At 40.5% G+C, this 19101-nt stretch overlaps 3 protein-coding genes across 3 annotated transcripts in view; 1 reads left to right on the top strand and 2 right to left on the bottom strand.

The window, feature by feature from the left end:
• LOC145452899 (uncharacterized) overlaps positions 1 to 19101 on the top strand; it is a 268123-nt gene that overhangs the window by 2650 nt on the left and 246372 nt on the right. The window lies entirely within an intron of this gene.
• Positions 10216 to 14432, bottom strand: LOC145452912 (uncharacterized). The gene is made up of 3 exons (XM_080331046.1): positions 14275 to 14432; positions 12375 to 12513; positions 10216 to 10463 (listed from the first exon to the last, which is right to left on the bottom strand). Exons 1-3 carry the CDS (start codon positions 14338 to 14340, stop codon positions 10294 to 10296), a joined length of 375 nt encoding a protein of 124 aa, XP_080187172.1. The 5' UTR covers positions 14341 to 14432; the 3' UTR covers positions 10216 to 10293.
• Positions 14641 to 19101, bottom strand: part of LOC145452910 (transcription initiation protein SPT3 homolog) — a 130775-nt gene continuing 126314 nt past the window's right edge. The window contains exons 4-7 of the mRNA XM_080331045.1: positions 18807 to 18891; positions 17884 to 18076; positions 16147 to 16271; positions 14641 to 14901 (exon numbers count right to left, since the gene is read on the bottom strand). Coding sequence (XP_080187171.1) covers positions 14725 to 14901; positions 16147 to 16271; positions 17884 to 18076; positions 18807 to 18891 — 580 coding nt within the window. The 3' untranslated portion in view covers positions 14641 to 14724. The remainder of the gene's footprint in view (positions 14902 to 16146; positions 16272 to 17883; positions 18077 to 18806; positions 18892 to 19101) is intronic.

The raw sequence follows: 19101 nt of genomic DNA on the forward strand, positions 1-19101 counted from the left end.
ATATGAAGTCAAGATTGACCCCGTACGACCTTTCGATTTTTACATCATAAGACGATATCAATGTCATTGATTGGTTGGATAAGCATCATTCGCTGACTACGTATATCGCTCGTAATATTGTGTGATTGCTGGTCAAGCTCACAGCAGAGAGTCACTAAATATTCACAAACGGAAAGCTGGATATTCCGAGAAAATTTTTGCAACAAAGCAAGTAAAACTTCTAAGGTTGTCGAGGTGCATGCTGCATGCTCGTTTAGTGTTGATTTTTTTATGCTGCCAGCACCATGCATGGAGTGGCCCGCAGTTGAAATGCAATAAATTTGAGACAAAGATCTTATAATGGAGTGAAAATTACAATTTACCAAAAGGTTCACAGTGCAGAACCTACCAAGGTTCTGTTGTGAACGCGAACTTCTAAATTTCCGAGGTTCACACACAGAACGCGAACGTGAACCTCACGTTCACACCATCCCTATTTGAGATCATCGAACTATGACGATGTAATGATTCATCGCTGAACATAAGCAAATATAGGTAAAGCATAGAGTCCAAAACCGTATTTAATGAATCTATTACCATGATGCAATTCAATAGCTGTCTCAGTCAACCAGCTATCTGTTGTCGATCAAATTTGTCAACAAGTTCTTTGAACTCTGTCTGCACGTCGGATGTAGTAATCCTTAGTAAAAACTACGCGTGAACATCAGCTCGATTGGAATTCAGCCTTGTCATGTTGTGACTATGGTCGCATATGTTTGCTCGCAGATGTATAGCCTAATTGTATATGTATTATGTATAGACTCGAACACAGCAACTAGTTTCATGACTATAGTCCAGTGCTCTTCAACCTTTTTCGACGTGGTACACCCTTTTAACGGTTGCTCAAAACTCGTACACCCCTGTTCATTAGGGGTCTTCAAAAATGACTATTTTACTCAAATCGTACTGGCTACTTGATAGAATTTTTAGGTTACCTAACTTAAGCCTACACACCAAATTTGGTTCAATTCCAACTAGTAGCCGCCTTTCTACGGGAGAAGAAAGTTTCTATTTATTATACAAAAATAAATAACGAAAAATTTGAAATTTTTCTGATCACCCCATGAAAGTATTAGGTGTTCTATAAAAACTATGTTCTTCAAATTTGGTTCAATTCCGACCAGTAGAAGCGGAGTTATTGCCGTCAAAAAATTTGGATTTGAATAAAATAGTATTTGGTCACAGAGTCTATTCGCAGCCAGTTAGGCAGCCCGCCACGCAAATTGGAATTTATTTCGTGTCAGAGCAAAAACAGCCTGGCATTACGAACGATAATCAACCTAAATGTAACAGTATTGGGGAGAGAGTAGGTAAAGCTACTGGCAGGCGCAGGCGTATCAGGCCTGCCCCACACCACACACAATCGATAGTAGCACATGGGCTGCAAGAGATGTCAGTAACCTCAGATCGTATGCCGCTATACAAGTCTATTGTCGCTAATTTACATCATTTGAATAGCATATTCATATTAAAATGAACCCGAATATTTTCGGCTGACACTCGTCAGGGGTAATCGTCAGCAACTAGTAGAGAATTCGAAAGAACAGCGTATATCAACAATCGTAACACAAAATATGACGTCACCAGCACGAATACGAGAGCGTTCAATGTACTATTTTTAGATGATACACGAACTCTTTTTGTTGACACAGCCTTGGCTGGTGTATTTTGATAAAAGTCGACTCCAAGGCGCACAAATGAAAGTGTGAGCGACCCTTTCCGAGTATGCGAAATCTGTCGTCTCGATAATTTTTCGCACAGGCGGGATTATCCAATAAGTGTTTGCCAATTGCAGAATTTATGGCCTTTGATTGGTCCGCATCGAGCTTCTCACCCAGCGTGTGTCCGTCAAACCGGTGTTGTACCGACGTTATGTAGACGATACTTTTGTCATTTTCAGAAATGAGATCGACTGTGATCAATTTCTCATTCACTTAAACTCGCTTCACCCGGCTCTGTTATTCACAATTGAAAAAGAACGAAATAACTCATTGTCATTTTTGGACGTTTTAGTCGAAAAACATGATACCAATAAATTCGAAACATCAATTTTCCGGAAACCGACATTCACTGGCCAATACCTTCGTTGGAACTCATTTAGTCCTAGCCGCAGAAAAATCAACCTCATAGGCACCCTCGTGCATAGAGCGTTGATGATATGTTCGGGTAATAAACTGAACTCAGAACTTGACAATATCCGGAAAATCTTACTTGATAACGGTTACCCTGAACATGTCATCAACCGTGGCATAGAGAGGAAAGTGGCGCATTTCAATGCAGAAAAGTCAACAGAGCCTACCGAACGAACAACCAAAGATGTTTACATCCATCTACCTTGGATAGGGCCTATTTCCACCCGCTTTGAAAAGCAATTGATTTCAGCGGTCAATAAGTGTTACGACACAGTGAAGACCAACGTGATTTTCACGACAACACAACTGCTCCCCGCAACACGTAAAGACGTGCTACCCGCACTTCAGCAAAGCAATGTAGTTTATGAATTTAAGTGCCACTGTGATTGTGGCTACGTGGGAAGAACGTCAAAGCGCCTGCAGGAACGCATAAATCAGCATGTCCCTAGATTCATTAGAACACGCTCGATGAAAAGCTCACCCTTAACTCACCCGCTCAAGATCGATGCGGACCAATCAAAGGCCATAAATTCTGCAATTGGCAAACACTTATTGGATAATCCCGCCTGTGCGAAAAATTATCGAGACGACAGATTTCGCATACTCGGAAAGGGTCGCTCACACTTTCATTTGTGCGCCTTGGAGTCGACTTTTATCAAAATACACCAGCCAAGGCTGTGTCAACAAAAAGAGTTCGTGTATCATCTAAAAATAGTACATTGAACGCTCTCGTATTCGTGCTGGTGACGTCATATTTTGTGTTACGATTGTTGATATACGCTGTTCTTTCGAATTCTCTACTAGTTGCTGACGATTACCCCTGACGAGTGTCAGCCGAAAATATTCGGGTTCATTTTAATATGAATATGCTATTCAATTGTATATTGAAGTTCTGTACCTCAAAGAAGCTGTTCAAATAATTTACATCAATAATAACAAAATACTAAATTGCAGGCTAAAGATTGGACATACAATCGGTATTTTAAAACAAAAGGGTTTCGATCTCAACATAGAAGCTGTTTCGACCCTGGCTGGCTACGTCACTTCATTTATGTGCATTGCGGTATTTATTAACGTCGGTACGAAGTACAGATTCAAAAAGTCTGAGCTATCGCGGCGGTTACGTCAAAAATCACTAAAAGACAAATGACTAGCTGAACACATGTTTGTTAACTGCATACTTTCCAACACCAAACGGAACTATTGGTCTAATTGCCGACGACTAAATGAATAGAAGAAATATTTGCTTATGACATCACAATCAAGCGGTGTACAGTATTACATTTGAGATAACGTACCATATTGCTCATTAACCTGCGCGTCAACCTGTACTGACCTATAAACCTGCCTTCGTGATAGCTAGCCATCGGCTCATTGTTACTCGGATCTGGTACACCCCATCCGAGTGGTACACCCTTTGTAAATTCTGGTACACCCTAGGGCAGTGTCTCCCAAACTTTTTTGAGCTACCGCCCCCTGGACAACGAATGAAGGGTCACCGCCCCCCAACTCCCCCCTTAACACGCCTGATCATAAAACGGAAGTGCGTCTGCAATTAATACAGCTAATAATGAGACGAATGAAGCTGGTGTATCATTATCATCATTCTCGTTATATTGGGTTTGAGTTTTGATAGGAACAATATCAGTTTGAAATCTCCAGTGTTCACTTCATGTAAGCCTACTGGCAAGTCGGTTTCTGATGTGAGTCAGGAACTTGGTCACGGCGCTGAGAATACGTTCTATCGAACATATGCGGGGAAGGACAATGACGAAAAAGCCAACCCGACTCCTGGAGAGTGTTTATTTTTTATTCAATTGTGTATTCAGAACGATTGATTGGAGATAATGAACTTTTCGTTGAACTCAAAATTGTCCTACACTTCAATCAGGGCTACCATAACTTAGGAATCTGAAAAGAGGAAGCTTTTTCAAAATTTTCAGACGAACAATATTGAAGTAAAATCAACAAAAATGTTAATTTTTTCCGAGTTAGTAGCTGATAGACTAAAAAATGTCATTTTTACTGGCTCAGGTCCCAAAAAAATCCGCCGAGCACTGATTTCATTTATCCCAGTCCAATTTTTACGTAGGCCTACATTTAACCAAAAGTTTCGAAAAATAGGACATATTATCCTCAAAAAAGAGGACATTTAGGCGTCCTCCGAGGACACTTTCAAAAAAGAGGACGAATCCTCTTAGAATAGGACGTTTGGTACCCTAACTACATTGTAATCAGCCGCTCAAACATTTCCTGCCTGGAAACTACACAGAATGGATTGATTATCCGGTGAGGAATTTCTAATTGGAATATATAATGGAACCAAATCAACATCGTCGTATAATTTTGTGAGATGATTGATTCAGTTTTCTCCATCAAAATCAGATATTCGACCTGGACCGGTAGCCCAAAGCAAGCTTGAGAATGGGAACAGCTGTTGTGTCGCAAAATTCTGGTGAATTATCACGGACTTGTCACCGAATACGGACAGTGTCATGTGAACCTCTATCGTTACTAAGAACGGATATATTCTACTCTTAAATTTCTGAGAAATACGACCGTCAAGCAGGAGGGATGTCGTTTCTCGCAAGCGGAACGCCGTGACAAAGGCCACGGTGGCAGCGCTGCGGAAAATCCACGATCATTTGAAACAGATAATAAAATCACCCACGACAGTTTCTCTTAAATAGCCATCACATCTAGCAGTGAGCAATAACTGCTCAAATACACTTCGTATAGTTCTCACAACAGCACACAATGAACCCCGCTTTTCGGCGAGGCTGCCGACTGCTAAATTAGTCTATTCATGATTAGGATTAACATTGTTAAGTAACACTTGACTTTTCCTGTACAGCTGAATGAATAGACGGACGACCCTAAATTGCTGTTACTGAATCGATTATGCATTTTTACTGCGAATCTAGCTGCTTTATTAATCAATCGTTTCAACACTATACGCAGCAGTTGCCTTAAACCTACACCACCCGCGTTTGCTCTCAACGTCCCCTACCGCCCAATTTTGCTAGCCAGCGCCCCCCAATCGCCCATTCCATGGCCAGCGCCCCCTTCACGCTCGCGAACGCCCCCAGGGGGGCGCTGGCGCCCACTTTGGGAACCACTGCCCTAGGGTGTACGACAACCCCGGTTGAAGAGCACTGCTATAGTCTATATCAGGGGTGGGCAAACTTTTGAGCTCGCGGGCCGCATTCAACATCTGAATCCATTCGCGGGCCGCACTATATAAAATTGAGATCATAAACCAAAACGCAATATTGCTGGTATTTCATTATGTAGTGAGAATATGGAGATAATATATGTGCTTATTTGAAACAAACCAAGCATTGCTATGATGATATCGTACACGCGCCAGAAACAATGGCGAAATTTCATAGGCTGGTCGACCTAAATACCCATTTTGTCAAAAATATAGAGATGAAAGTCTGTTGTCCCGATTCTTAGAACAGGATTGAAATTTAAATATGTGAGCAGTGATCTGTTCATAGATTTACTAATTCCGCTTTGGGCTCAGTTCCAGGACACACCATGATGACAGCATCATAACCATGTTAGCTTGAAACACGCTTCTACGATATGTGTAGATTTCGCGCCCCCTTATCGTCATATCACAAAACGCAACCAGGATGCTATAGCAAACCTAACTGATAGTTTGGTGGCATGAGAGGTGACGACTATTGATGAGAGATTTTTAAATACAGAGCAATAGTTATGAATTGGAAGTAAATCGCGCGAAGCGCGAAAAAAATTTCCAGTTGAGCTCAGCTTCGCGATCCCCTTCAGATGCTTTCATGACCCCAAGGGGCACGCGTCTCCCTGGTTGTGACCCACTGACTTAAAATTATCATGGTGGAATATACTAAGAAAAAGTTTAATCAAGTCCCTGCATTAATTCGATTTTTAGTACGCATTTTATCAATATTTTTAATAAGTTTCTTTAGACTCTCGCGGGCCGCACAGAACGGTGTTGCGGGCCGCATGCGGCCCGCGGGCCGTAGTTTGCCCACCCTTGGTCTATATATATTGGAGTCTAAGTCTATATCGTCGCAGTGGAATCAAAGTGACTTATGTCCAGTTTTCAAATTTTGAAGGTTCATTATTAAAACTTGAAAAAATCAAGTTTTTGAAACATTTTCAATTTTCGTCGGCCATATCTTGACCATGGTTATGCATGTTTCATTAATTCAAAGTTAATCAGGGGCAATATATGGCTGAAAGAAGATGAAATCTTTACGTAAAGACAATTTTCTCAAAATGTGTAAAATGGACATATTGATAAGTCACTTTGATTCCACTGCAACGATCTAGATATATCTTTCTCTCATGCTGGAAATCTTGGATTAATTCTGTGAGGCATAAAATTTGTCAATAATATTAGATTAGAATAATATTAGAACACGTTGTCTTTAAACTGAATACGAATATTTCCTTGTATAGGTGGATAAATACGCGAATAATGTATCGATTCTGTAATCCGGCCCGGCACGTAGACCTACTTCATTTTCCCATGTTAAACTGGCCGATCAGAGAGGTTGCCAGCCCCTGGCCTATAGGCCGTATGCAGAACCACGTTCCACGAAAACAAATAGAATTGCAATATCAAGATGAACAGTGAACGGTGATAGTGACAAATAAACACAGTAAGAATTGGCCAAGATATTATTCCTAATTGCAAAAGGCCGCTTGCATTCAATATCAGTGCTCTCCGCGCATGTTTATACGTAGGCTGTAGTGTAGGGTTGTTCAAAAAATTTTTTTTCCAAATCTCACTCGCCTATTGACTAAATCGTTAGGTTGTCCAAGAAAGCAATACACACCAAATTTGACTCAATTCCAACCAGTAAAGGCCGTGCAATCTTGAATTGAAATTTTTAATTTATTAATAAAAATTTAAAAAAAAAATTTCAAATTTTTCTGTCAACCCCATGAAGTTGTTGAGCTGTCTTCAAAGACGATGCAAAACAAAGTTGAGTCAATTCCAACTAGTAGAAGCGGAATTATTTGAGTTTTTCGTTGATAATTTCCGGATCAAGGATAGTCCGACAAATTAACAACAAAAAACGCGAATAACTCCGCTTCTACAAGTCGGAATTGGCCTACATTATTGCACTTGAACAGTTACATTCGAAACTCGAAGAATGTTAAATATATATATGATCCATTACAATAACATTCTGATATAACAAATATATTTCCTGAAATTTAGTAATTAAACACGACTATGGTTATACACTTGTCATATTTATTGTAGGATTGTGGGTGTTAAATATATATCATGCAGCATCATTTGTCATCTTCTAGGGGAAAAAATCTCGATATGTAGCTAGATCTCTTCGAATTCGACAGCTGTACAGGCAATTGTCATTTACATCAGGTCTCAACACTACGACTCGGACATTTGTTCGGCGGTGAGTTGAAAAGCACTTTGAGTCCTGACTAACAAAGTAAGATTGACGTTTAACACAGGACTTACGGGACTTTGCTACAACCCTGATAACTGGTATATCGTAGGGTCACCATATTTTGGAAATTTGAAAAGAGGACACTTTTTCAAAATTTTCAGACTTAATTACAATACTGGAGTAAAATTCGAAAATAATGTTAAATTATACCAGAAAAAGCCGCTCGAGCGTTAGGATACTTCAGTGCTGATTTACTGTATCTTAGTCGAATTTTACAACCAGAATTCTGAGAAAAGAGGACATGTGGGCGTCCTCCGAGGACACTTTGAAAGAAGATCACAAATCCTCTAAAAAGAGGCCGTATCAACCCTAGTATATCGTCAATCAGTACCGTTTCGATTCATTTCTTACCATGCCGCATCGGTTCTGTCTCTATAGTCACCGTAACAACGTGCGACACAGAGACGAGGAGCCCAGATTAACCTCCGACGGCGGGATTTGAACCCGTCCCGCCCGCGTAAGCCCGCGTTGAAGCTCACCACTACGCTACCTCATCTTTCAGAAACCAGTCCATAAATGGGACATTAACATGACTTAACGTCTAACAATGTACAATTACGCTCCCTGAATAGGCCTATTCTTAAACCGGGTCGTAATTCGTGACCATGATCATGACCACCTCTGGTCTATGAGCAAACCTTTGCTAGTGTGACGTCATAACTCATTTTGAAATCCTTTAGTGGGCGCTAAAGAGTGCCCGGAATTTGTGTCACAGAAATATGGTAACCCTCCACTCTAATTACCAGCAACAGATCATAGCCAAGACGGGCGTGTCATCAAAATCCATAGGCTTATGTATGAGTTGGGTATAGGCAGGCCGTGTTATTTTTGGCATTTCAGGAGCCAGATGCCAAAACTGCCAAAAATAAAAATTTGAAAATGCCAAAAATAACCAATTTTTGGCATATGCCACAAATAACACGGCTTGCCAAATAGTGTATTTCGTTCATGGTGTTGTGTTAACAGGACCGAATTACAAGCGAGAAGAGCGTGTGTGAAGGGCAGGTTTCTTACTATATGGTTCCAGCCCACCCCTTAGGGAGAAAGCATGGTGTCCTAAATGGTGTGGGCACAGCGAGATTGAACGGCTGACCGCACTTGGTCTACGTCATACTTTCCATTCGTCCAAAGGCAATTTTACGGCCATTTTTGACCAGCTTGCCGAGCGCTAAATTTGATAAAACGGGTATCAATGGAAAGCTTCCGCTGTACTGATTACTAGAATATAAATTGTATTCTGCTCATGGATCTGGAACCCCCAAATTTCGTAGGGTGAAAAATTAATTCAGGAGAAACTTTGCTGACCTGAGTTTGGAAGCACTGTTACATAGGCTTACCATATTTTGAAAATGTAAAAAGAGGACACTTTTTCAGAAATTTGCAAGATGCAAAACCGGAGTAGAATTCTCAAAAACCGGTGAATTTTTCCCACTTTGTGATCGGTTGACTAAAAGTGGTTCACTCCGAAATATCCGCCAGAGCGTCACTTCTGTGCTAATTTGCGGCATATCACTTACACTCAAAAAAGAGGACAAAAGGACGTCCTCCGAGGACACTTTCAAAAAAGTCAAAAAAGAGGACATATCCGGACGAGGACGTATGGTAAGCCTACTGTTACAGTGCAAACAATTTGAGTCTATTCAGAAGCGGTAACAATCAGGTGTTTATCGTGTATGTTAGGCTTCCCATTCTTTTTGCTAATTGGCACCGATTCCGAATGGATACTGCACATTTTGTGGTTTGATATTATGAACCTATGTAATTACTAGGTTTTTCCTTCTTATTATTCTTTGTTGGTACTGATTATTAGTGGATACTGCACATTTTTTGGTCTCTTTTGATAAACTGACCCAAATAAAGCGTTTTTATGACTAATTCGAGTCTGAAAATATCTATTTAGAGGTCGATGCCAAAACTGCCAAAAATAAAAATTGAAAAATGCCAAAAATAAGCTATTTTTGGCAGTTTTGGCATATGCCAAAAATAGCACGGCCTGGGTATAGGCCTAGGTGTCTTGACCTCCGTCGGAATCCCCGAGACTAGATAAGGAAACCCTGGGATTACCGGGTAAGGAACACTGACGTACACGAGGCGTTCAAAGCAGTGATGACGAGCATTGGACGGACTCGGATAGGGTTAGGACTGGAATTTGCACACTTTTGATACATTCGGATCGGATTATATTGCAGATTTTGTTTCGAATAGTTGTAATTTCGGTTTCGGATAACTTTGGCTAGGCTTGATTTTAAGTCTAAAGAGAAAATCGCCCTTTCGACAACAAAACACGGACAGTAAACACGTTCTGATAGCACTCTTTCAAAGGTCCATGCAAATATGAATCAGCTAACCCTAACCTTTGTAAAGAATACTCTGCTCAGATCTACAATCAGGATTCTCCGGAATTATAGTTATTTCATGCGGATTTGCGTGGATTCCTTGTTGAGATTGTTCGGGCGGATAGATCCTCAGAGACTCGAGCTGTCGGACGGATTCGGATTCTCAGAAATCAATATCCGCTCATCTCTGGCCATAGATGCGATCACGGCCGCAATTTCAAGAGAAATCAGTTACATTTTCCACTGATAAAATGCATGCCATCATTTATTTCGCGAAAAGCCAACGAACTATCAACAAATCGCCAAACACTAATTCAAACATAACAGCTTCCTATTGGTTCTTCCTTGAATATTCGGAACGACAAATTTGTTCGAGTAGTCCGTCGTAAATCTTCTCATCGCCTCTCTGACGACATTGGGAGTCAGGGCTAGCTTTCGATTTAATGGTCTCTCGTCGTTCGTTCGTCCGGTAGTCTCGCCTGTATCAAACGTAACACAAATGGAGCACCTGAGTGATTCGATTCTGAATAGGATATTACGACGTCACGACAGTATACAAGATATGCAAAGTTCAAATAGAAAATAGAATTTATTTTTGATAACAAGGGCGATTTTTTACCTAAAACACGGAAGATTTTGACTTAAAAATCAAAATTTATGCCTTAAAAAACTGAATTTTGACCAAATAATGACCTCATGTATTAAATTCGTTTTTTCCCCACAAAATGTTAGAATTGTACTACTTATCTCCATTCTGGTTGGAAGTGTCTGTCCTTACGAAAGAATTTGGCCTGAAAAAAACTTTTTAGACCAAACAATGATAAATTTATTCATGAAAAAACATCATTTCAACGAAATTTGGACCTATGAAGAATTCCAATAGTTACATCACGTAATATGATAAAAATAATGGAAATTTGTTGTAGTACAACGAAAGATACTTTCCTACATTCTCGGGTAGAAAGAACGTTCAACAGCAGCAGTTGTTGGCTGACAACACTCAAGTTGTGCGTACAGTGCGGGTGACACACCGTGGTGCTTCATTCTGCAATGGTGTCTACATCACAATTTTTCATCATGCGCATGCGCCAATTGCCCATGCAGTCATGCTCCAGTTAGGATATTGCGTAACACAGTGGTCGGGAACCTATGGCTCTTTGTGGTAAGATATGGCTCTTAACCAAATATTTATTTTTGTACTGAATTGATCAACATTGCAGCGACTTGTTGGTAAATTTTCATTACAGTCGGACTAATTATATTCTTGTGGCAGTATAGACATGTCCTTGAGAGGTAACAAAATGCCGTCTTCAGGTTTAGGGGCACGGACCTCCTCTTTTCCAAATCATCAAATTTCAGTTACTGCCACGCCGGCGGTCAATATCACACGCGAATTCTAGGTAGGCTACCCGACTCGATATCTTGAATTGTGCGATACGTTGATTAATCAAACAGCATAGCGGACATGGCAACGCCCATTTCAAAACGTAGTCTTCCTGATCCACGGCGCGGAATGAACTGTTGTGGATGTGACAATTAGAAACTCGAATTCCAAACAAAGGCATAGCTATCCACGTTCTTGATTGGTAAGTATAGCTCTATGCAGTACCGGCGATAAAATCTAGACGTGTACCGCAACGTTATGTTACCGCCGAATACTTTTAGAATTAGGGAGTCGTTAAGTAATTAGATTTTTGAAATCATTGTGACAGTCACATTCGATTAATATCAGTTATAATAAATTCGAAGCTACTTACTATGAATTGCGTTATCAATGGTGAGGCTTGGCCCGTCTGTGCCTTACCTCTCGTTTCGAGCATTATTTTCGAACGATAAATACCAGTTTTTACAGAGAAAATATGGCGCACATGAGGAATCCCACGTAGTGAGCTCGAATAAGTGCTACCATGACGTCAAGAATTTTCAATTGTAACGTAGCACTTGATTGACATGTATGGCTCTTTGTGAGTTGCGATGGAAAACGTTCCCGACCACTGGCGTAACACCATGTCAACCTATTTGTTTGATTTGGCCGATTATGATTCACAAGGAGTAGATAATGGGCCTCCTAAAACGGTAGGCCTATAAAGTAGGCTACAGGCTGAAAAATGTCAAATGAAAAGTTCACCGACAGTGCAAGCATTTATGATACAAACGAAATGCAGGTGGCAAAAATGCATTTCGTGATCTTGTAAACAATTTTGACAATTTTTGATCTAACACCACAATTTTTACAAAATTTGGTCGCCCTATTGATAACTGTCAGCAGCAAGGAGCGAATCATTTCGGTATTCGAAACAATCTCTCTCACTACTTGACTCGAATCGTACGACCAAACACTCGATTCAGATTGTAGCAATCCCTGGGCGTAAGGAATGTCCGCAGCTCACCGATATTTTCCGCTCTCGCCAGCAGAGACTCGGACGCGTACACGGGCAGGTGACGCGAATCGGGTTCGAGTTCGCAGGGGAGCAAGGGCGAAAGCGTTTCGGATCGAACCAGCAGAGCCATGTCCACCAACTCGGCAATCTGGAAACATAGATCGACCAACGTAAAAGCGCAGTGGACAAGGCACTGAAAGCAATCCTCGATGGTACTGAAGTACATGTTGATTCAAGATCGTAATGGTGGAAAGGTAAGTGTTAACCTGGTATTGCCTAATGCAGAAAACTGTATAATACGTTGTAGTGAGTAGTGAGTGACGTCGTTTATAGCAGCGGTTTTCATCAAGGGTTGCATTTAAAACAAAAATCAATTTACAACAAACATGTTTTCATTGTTTTTTTCAAGCCATGACGTCACGAATGTTCAACTGTAACGCCATAATGGATTGACACTTAAAATTGAAAATATAGCTTATTCGACGAAATATCTACGTACTGTAGCTGTTGAACCGACAACAATTTTGAGGGTTCCAACCATCCCATATCACATACGTCGGCTATATCGGGTGGTAATTGTCCGTAGGCTCTTACATCATGTTGTTTGGAAAGTATTTACACAACTATGGCATGATTTTACAACTTTGTTTTAAGCACTGTGTAAAACATGTTTTAAACAACCATATGTTTTAAATGCAACATTTTCCTCAACCATTTTGACATCGCGGGCCAGCAAAACTTCGAAGTAAATGCCGCAGACCGGTGAACCTTCATAAATCAAAACTATCTCTATGTTTAAAACGACACTGAGCAATCGCAATCAAGTTAGTGAATTTTAACAGGACTTTGCGAATTTAGCCTCGTAGAAACTTCAACGGAATCAATGAAGTATCCATTATAATGCATTTGAATCGCATACGTTTGTCGTAATTAAAGAAATGTGACTTTTCTGTTTGTAATAGACTGTAATATACCGTAAAGTGTCGCATAATTGCACGTATACTTAAGTTGACGAGGTTTGTTTATACGTTTCTATAGCTTTCACCACCTGGTCGACGGAAAACTTCATCGCTTTATCAAATATGCCGGACTTGCAGTGTGGAACATTTATCTCGCCGGCTATCCGACAGTCGTCGAGCGTGTCTACATTCAAGTCGAAGAAAAAACAATTTCTACTGAATCAATACTAGTCACCCTCGAGTTTACCAGACGAAGATCTGACATGTCGATCTCGCCTTCCGTCGCATGTCAACTAGTTTTGCCGCTTGTTCTATTATAATATCTCCTTTTACTCTTCAGACAGCGTGCACGCCTCCTCTTTACATCGCCTAGGCGCGGGTGGGTGTCTGATTTCAAAGACTACTCCAAGTGGTTTCGATACCTTCCTATCTTTTCATTGCAGTCTTGTGGTGTTTGAAATGATGAAAATATTAATAATAAACTGATACTGATGACTGAACAAATTTAGCAACCACGGTTCTACTTCATCATGACAATGATTTCCGAGCCCAAAATTTGGCGTGGAAAGGCGATGTGGAACACAGAGGTGGACTTTTTCAAATACATATAATTAAAATTATAATTGTGCAGTTTTTCTTCAAATTAAATTAGAATTACTGAATTTGCGAAAACTTGGAAATAGAATTAACGAATTACAATGAATTGCAACAAAAATCAAGTTCAGTTCATTCATATCCAATCAGAGTGTAGCAAGCTTGGCTCGTTTCGCACTATACAGTTCTCCGGTAGCATTGTGCGGAACACCAGGAATTGGATTAAAACTAAAATTAGAGCATAGAAACATTTCACAGATCTGGATTTCGTTCTAATTAGTCTAACTAGGACACTAGAATTATTGAGTAGTAGAAGTCGGGCGGAAGGCAAGGGATCCGCATGTTACTTCACAAACCGTTTCTTGACCGAGGTATTCTATCGCGTCCCATCCGAAGTCAGAAACGGGCTCAGAAATTCCCATCTTCTCCAAATCAAACCAGTCACGCAATCGCTTCTTGCGATGGCCGGCGCCTACAAACAGACATGAGTGTCAGAGATGAACACTTGAATAAAACCACTTACATTAGAGCCGGGCAAAATCGACTATCTCTCACAATAGCGTCACAATAGTATGAATGACGGGGTTTAAATACTGCCGCTTATGCTACCAAACATAATGTAATGCCAGTTCTATTTCAAATTCGAGAAAGAAACGTGCACCGCAGTTATAATATTAATTCTAATCTAATTTAGAAGAGATGAACATTTTCTAGATATCCAGCTCTGCGTGGACCGCCTCTGGGTGGATTGTATGCTGTGCTGGTACAACGAACTTCGCCCTACATCTATATCGCAACCATCCTCTCTATGAAATCAAAACGAAAAACAGTTTGCAGCAGAACGAGGTAACCAGACGCACAAAATCTCGTAAATTATGGGCAATGCCGCTCGGACCTTTCTTCGTAGAAAACGCCACCCGTCTCAGCTTCACGAATTCCATGTATTCAGAAGTGTTCATGTTTCTGGTTAGCTTTTCTGCGCGCTGAAAAAGACACAATCACGGCACGCTTCGACATCACGCCAACGATGAGCGAACTAGATTACTGTGCGATTAAGTCCAAACGGAGGTTTCTACACTGTAAATCAAAAGGTGGTACTTATGGAGGTATATGGCAGGTCACACCTTTGCCGGATTCCGACGATTCACTGATTATATTGTTACGTTGCGTATAAAAACAGTGCACACCAAAATTGGCTCGATTCCAACTGGTAGATGTGAAGAACTCACAGGAGTTGGAAAATTTTGAATTCATTACAAAAAAATTTGAAATTTTTCTTCTTCAAATTTTATCATTGAGTTATACACAACAACGATGCAACACGAATTTGACGCAATATCAAACCGTAGAAGCGAATTTATATGAGTTTTTCCTTGATAGTTCATGCTTCATAACATCGGCTGAAAACTATATAAAGTTCGATCTCTGCGTGACTGCTGGATCGTGAAGTTGCCATTGAAATTTCAAAAATTGCAGCTCCATTACGGTGGCGTTCTGAAGAAAACGGCTGCGGCCAAAATTTTTGTTTCGGTTTGCCCTTCAATTTGAGACCACATCATCTCTAGAGTGCACTGCCCCTTTAATAATTTCAAGGGGTTGACAGTACAGTTTGATTTATTTTTTACAATATTTTTATAATAAATTCCAAATTTTCAAACTTCTGTGCGTTCACATCTACCAAGCCTATTTGGTGTGCAGCGTTTTCTTAGGCAACATAACTATTTAATCAGTCAATCCCCGGAATCCGGAAGTTATTTTTGAACAACCCTCAATTGTCAGGGTTGTAGTTGGTCCTGTTTTAATGCATCACCTCAAGAAATCCAGAAAGGCGGTACAGAGGGGACACGCAAACATACTTCATTTTAATTGTGGGGTGTATCTCCACTCCATAAAAATTGATGTATTTGAGTCATTTTCGCCGATTGGAACGGTGTGATAGCACGATTTGCTGCCTGTAAGTGTCGGATACATGATTTACACTCTGCGCCATGGTGGATACCTGACCAACACACATCTTTACCATCCATCAATTTACAGTGTATGATGAACGCAAGAAATCAGACGAGATTCGACAATAGATTCACTTCACAAACCACAATCGACAAAATCGGCATTCAGTTGAAACAATTCAATCGCAATTCGTCGGAAAATTTGAGGTATATTCAGAAGAGGTTGAGAGTAAGAGTGATTGGATTCGCGATTGAATGAGTTTCGTGAAAAAGAGGCACCTCATTTCTTTTCATTTTGATATCGTCAACGGTTTTCGCGGTGGCCCAACGCTGCAATTCTCCGAATTCGTCGATTTCGATCAAGAACTGCATGCACCGTTTGTAGCGCTTCAGCGAGTTGATTCCTGAAGGATAAAAAGCAGTGCTTCTTAACCTTTAACGAGCAACCCGTAAGCTTATCTGTAAGTCTTCCGGCAACCACAAGTTTTGGCAAAGTCCCAAAAACGAAGCCACATTACATATCTAATACATTGCTATAGATGACTGGTGCAAAAAAATGAACTGTACAACAACAGTTTTATCACAGAGTGACATCACAAAACATATGCACAAGTTGAGTTCGTTCCTGGACCTCCACCGAAACCCCTAAGTCTGACTCAGTGTTGCCGTGGGGTTCCCGAGAACAGGGGGAACAAGGTCTACTCACGTATCGAAAATAGCGACTAGAACTACTACTGTCAAATTTTCAAAACTAGCAAATAGAACTGGAACTATTCAGAAATCCAGTAGTTGGTTGACGGTCAAGTAACTATATAGATCGGTAGTTTGTGCAGGTCTGGTGTCCAGATGTAGTTGCAACACGCATGATACCTGCTGAATTGTACCAACTAACAATCTAGTTATTTGATCGTCAACTTACTATTCGTTTTTTTTCTTGGCTCCTCCCATCCAGATCATCCGTGTAAGCTGTGTCTTATATAAGCCTAGAAGTGTACCGTGCTACAAGTCGGCGACTTCGGAATAAAGTATGAAGAAAATTGACCTGGTGTAAATGACCATTGTAGTCGACAATCACCATGAATACTGCATACAGGAACCACTCGTTTTTGAGTAATTCTAGTTCTAGTTATGGTTGCGAATTTTGAATAATGAGCAGTTCTGGTTCTAGTAGAATTTTGTAAAGTGAGTAGTTCTAGTTACGAATTCTGAAATGTGAGGATTTCTAGTTCTAGTTCAGTGGTTCCCAACCTTTTTGTCTTCATTACCCACTTCAGATTTATTCCGAGCCTTCATTCCCAATCACCCAAAACTTTTGTCATTACGGAATTGCTATTGGCTTGTTTGAGTACACAAGACGCACAACCATGCCAGTACGCAAGAAAATGGCTTTTAACTGCAACCTAAAAGTATTGTGAACCGATACCGGTAACCCGCAAAATTTAGCGAAAAGGTTATTCCACGTCATACTGTCGTGCTGGATCCGTTTGTGACGCCATCATTGGGTATCCGGAGTTGACAATGAGTTTTTGTGAACAACACGCAACATAATTTCCGATACATACATTCCTGAGCAGTTAACTGGAAACGGTAATTGCGCATGCGCCTCAGTAAATATGTGAACTGTCCTGTATATAGTGTTTAATAAATGGGTCTATTCTCCACCAGAAACCATTGAATTCCCCACCAGCGGAACCAGTGAACCACCGTTCCAGTTGCTACTTTCAAAATGTCAGTACTTTTAGTACTAGTTGGTAATTTCGAAAAGTGAGTATAGTTCAAGTTGTAGTAGCTAATTTCAAAAATTGAGTACTTCTAGTTCTAGTTGCTACTTTCAAAAAGTCAGTACTTTTAGTACTAGTTGGTAATTTCGAAAAGTGAGTAGCTCCAGTTGTAGCAGCTAATTTCAAAAATTGAATACTTCTGGTTGTAGTTGCTAATTTTGAAAGATGACTAGTTCTAGTTCTTGTTCTAGTTGCGCATTTTGAAATTCCAGCAGTTTTTGAAAAGTCCGGAAACCTGCCAAATCAAAGTCCATGTTCATGTCGTCTGCAGTCGCGGCCGGCACGAGCTGCGAGTGAGAGTCCATGAACTTCATCCTCGAAACGAAACGATTCAGCTTGCCGGCGTCGTGGCGTAACAGAAAGAGAAATTCGGCGAGACAAATTTCGTGCGACGAACGCATGGACGCGACTTCCGCCGCTCGCAGTAACTGGAAAGACAAGTCGATTTTGAACAGTTTTTTTTATCTCGAATTCTGAAAATTGAATTTAATTCCGAACTAGAAAATAACCAAGTTTCCTTCATATCCAATAGAGTTCATTCTGATAAGCACGAGCATGGCAAATGCCACGATTTTGTGATGACTCGACTTGACTCGAGTCATTTTCTCAAAATACGGAATTGACTCGACTTGGACTCGAGTCATTGCGCATGACTCGAACCAAGTCATATAAATCGAGACTGAGTCGACCAAGACCGACATTTCATTGTAATATCGAAGAATAGTAAAGTAACCACAGTATTAGGATTTTGTCTATTGGTACTGGTACTTGAAAATGCGACCAGAAACTGCTAAAACTGAGGAAAATTAGTATATTATAAATGCGAGCCATACGATATCACCAACAGAGTTATGAAAAGTGGGTTTTCCAAGACTTTAACTGGAAACTGAGCAGTCAACAGAATGACTTGGACTCGGACTCGAGTCATAATACCCCATGACTCGGACTCGACCCTCTACTCGCTGACTTGGACACGGACTTGACTCGGTGGTGAATTGAAAATGACTCGACTTGACTCGAATCAAAACTATAAAAGTGAGATTGACTTGTGACTTGGTTGCTATTCTGGTGTGAATACACACTTTTGTCGCTGAGAGTGTACTCAATCACTGACAACCTCTAGTAAACGCCGAGTTATTTGCAAACACTAAGACTCACCAGTTCTGATATTTGCAAGAAAACGATTTCTTCCACCAGCGACACGGTCTCGGGGAGAGGCATTCTGACGTCACCGTAAACGTACCTGTGACGAGTTACAAATTTCATCAATTTTGTCCACAGCAGACCACCTGGACACTGGAATTGTTCAAATATAACTTTTTTGGGGATTCCTGGGATTCACTGATTATATTGTAGGGTTTCCTAACAATCGCTGCTCACCAAATTTTAGTCGATTCCAACTGGCAGATATGAACGCACAGCAGTTTGAATAATTTGAATTTATTATGAAAAC

The sequence above is a fragment of the Botryllus schlosseri genome, chromosome 12 (genome assembly GCF_051294905.1).
Source record: "Botryllus schlosseri isolate E-star chromosome 12, Bs_hap1, whole genome shotgun sequence".
In the NCBI taxonomy this organism is placed as follows: domain Eukaryota; kingdom Metazoa; phylum Chordata; class Ascidiacea; order Stolidobranchia; family Styelidae; genus Botryllus; species Botryllus schlosseri.

Bases quoted from the DNA above. Each gene is read 5' to 3' on its own strand.
- LOC145452912 (XM_080331046.1), bottom strand. From the start codon at position 14,340: ATGGGAATTTCTGAGCCCGTTTCTGACTTCGGATGGGACGCGATAGAA. The intron at 12,514-14,274 runs GTTTGTGAAGTA...CTATGTTTCCAG, and splicing joins AATACCTCGGTCAAGAAACG to ATTGCCGAGTTGGTGGACAT. The intron at 10,464-12,374 runs GTGAGCTGCGGA...CGTTTGATACAG, and splicing joins GGCGAGAGCGGAAAATATCG to GCGAGACTACCGGACGAACG.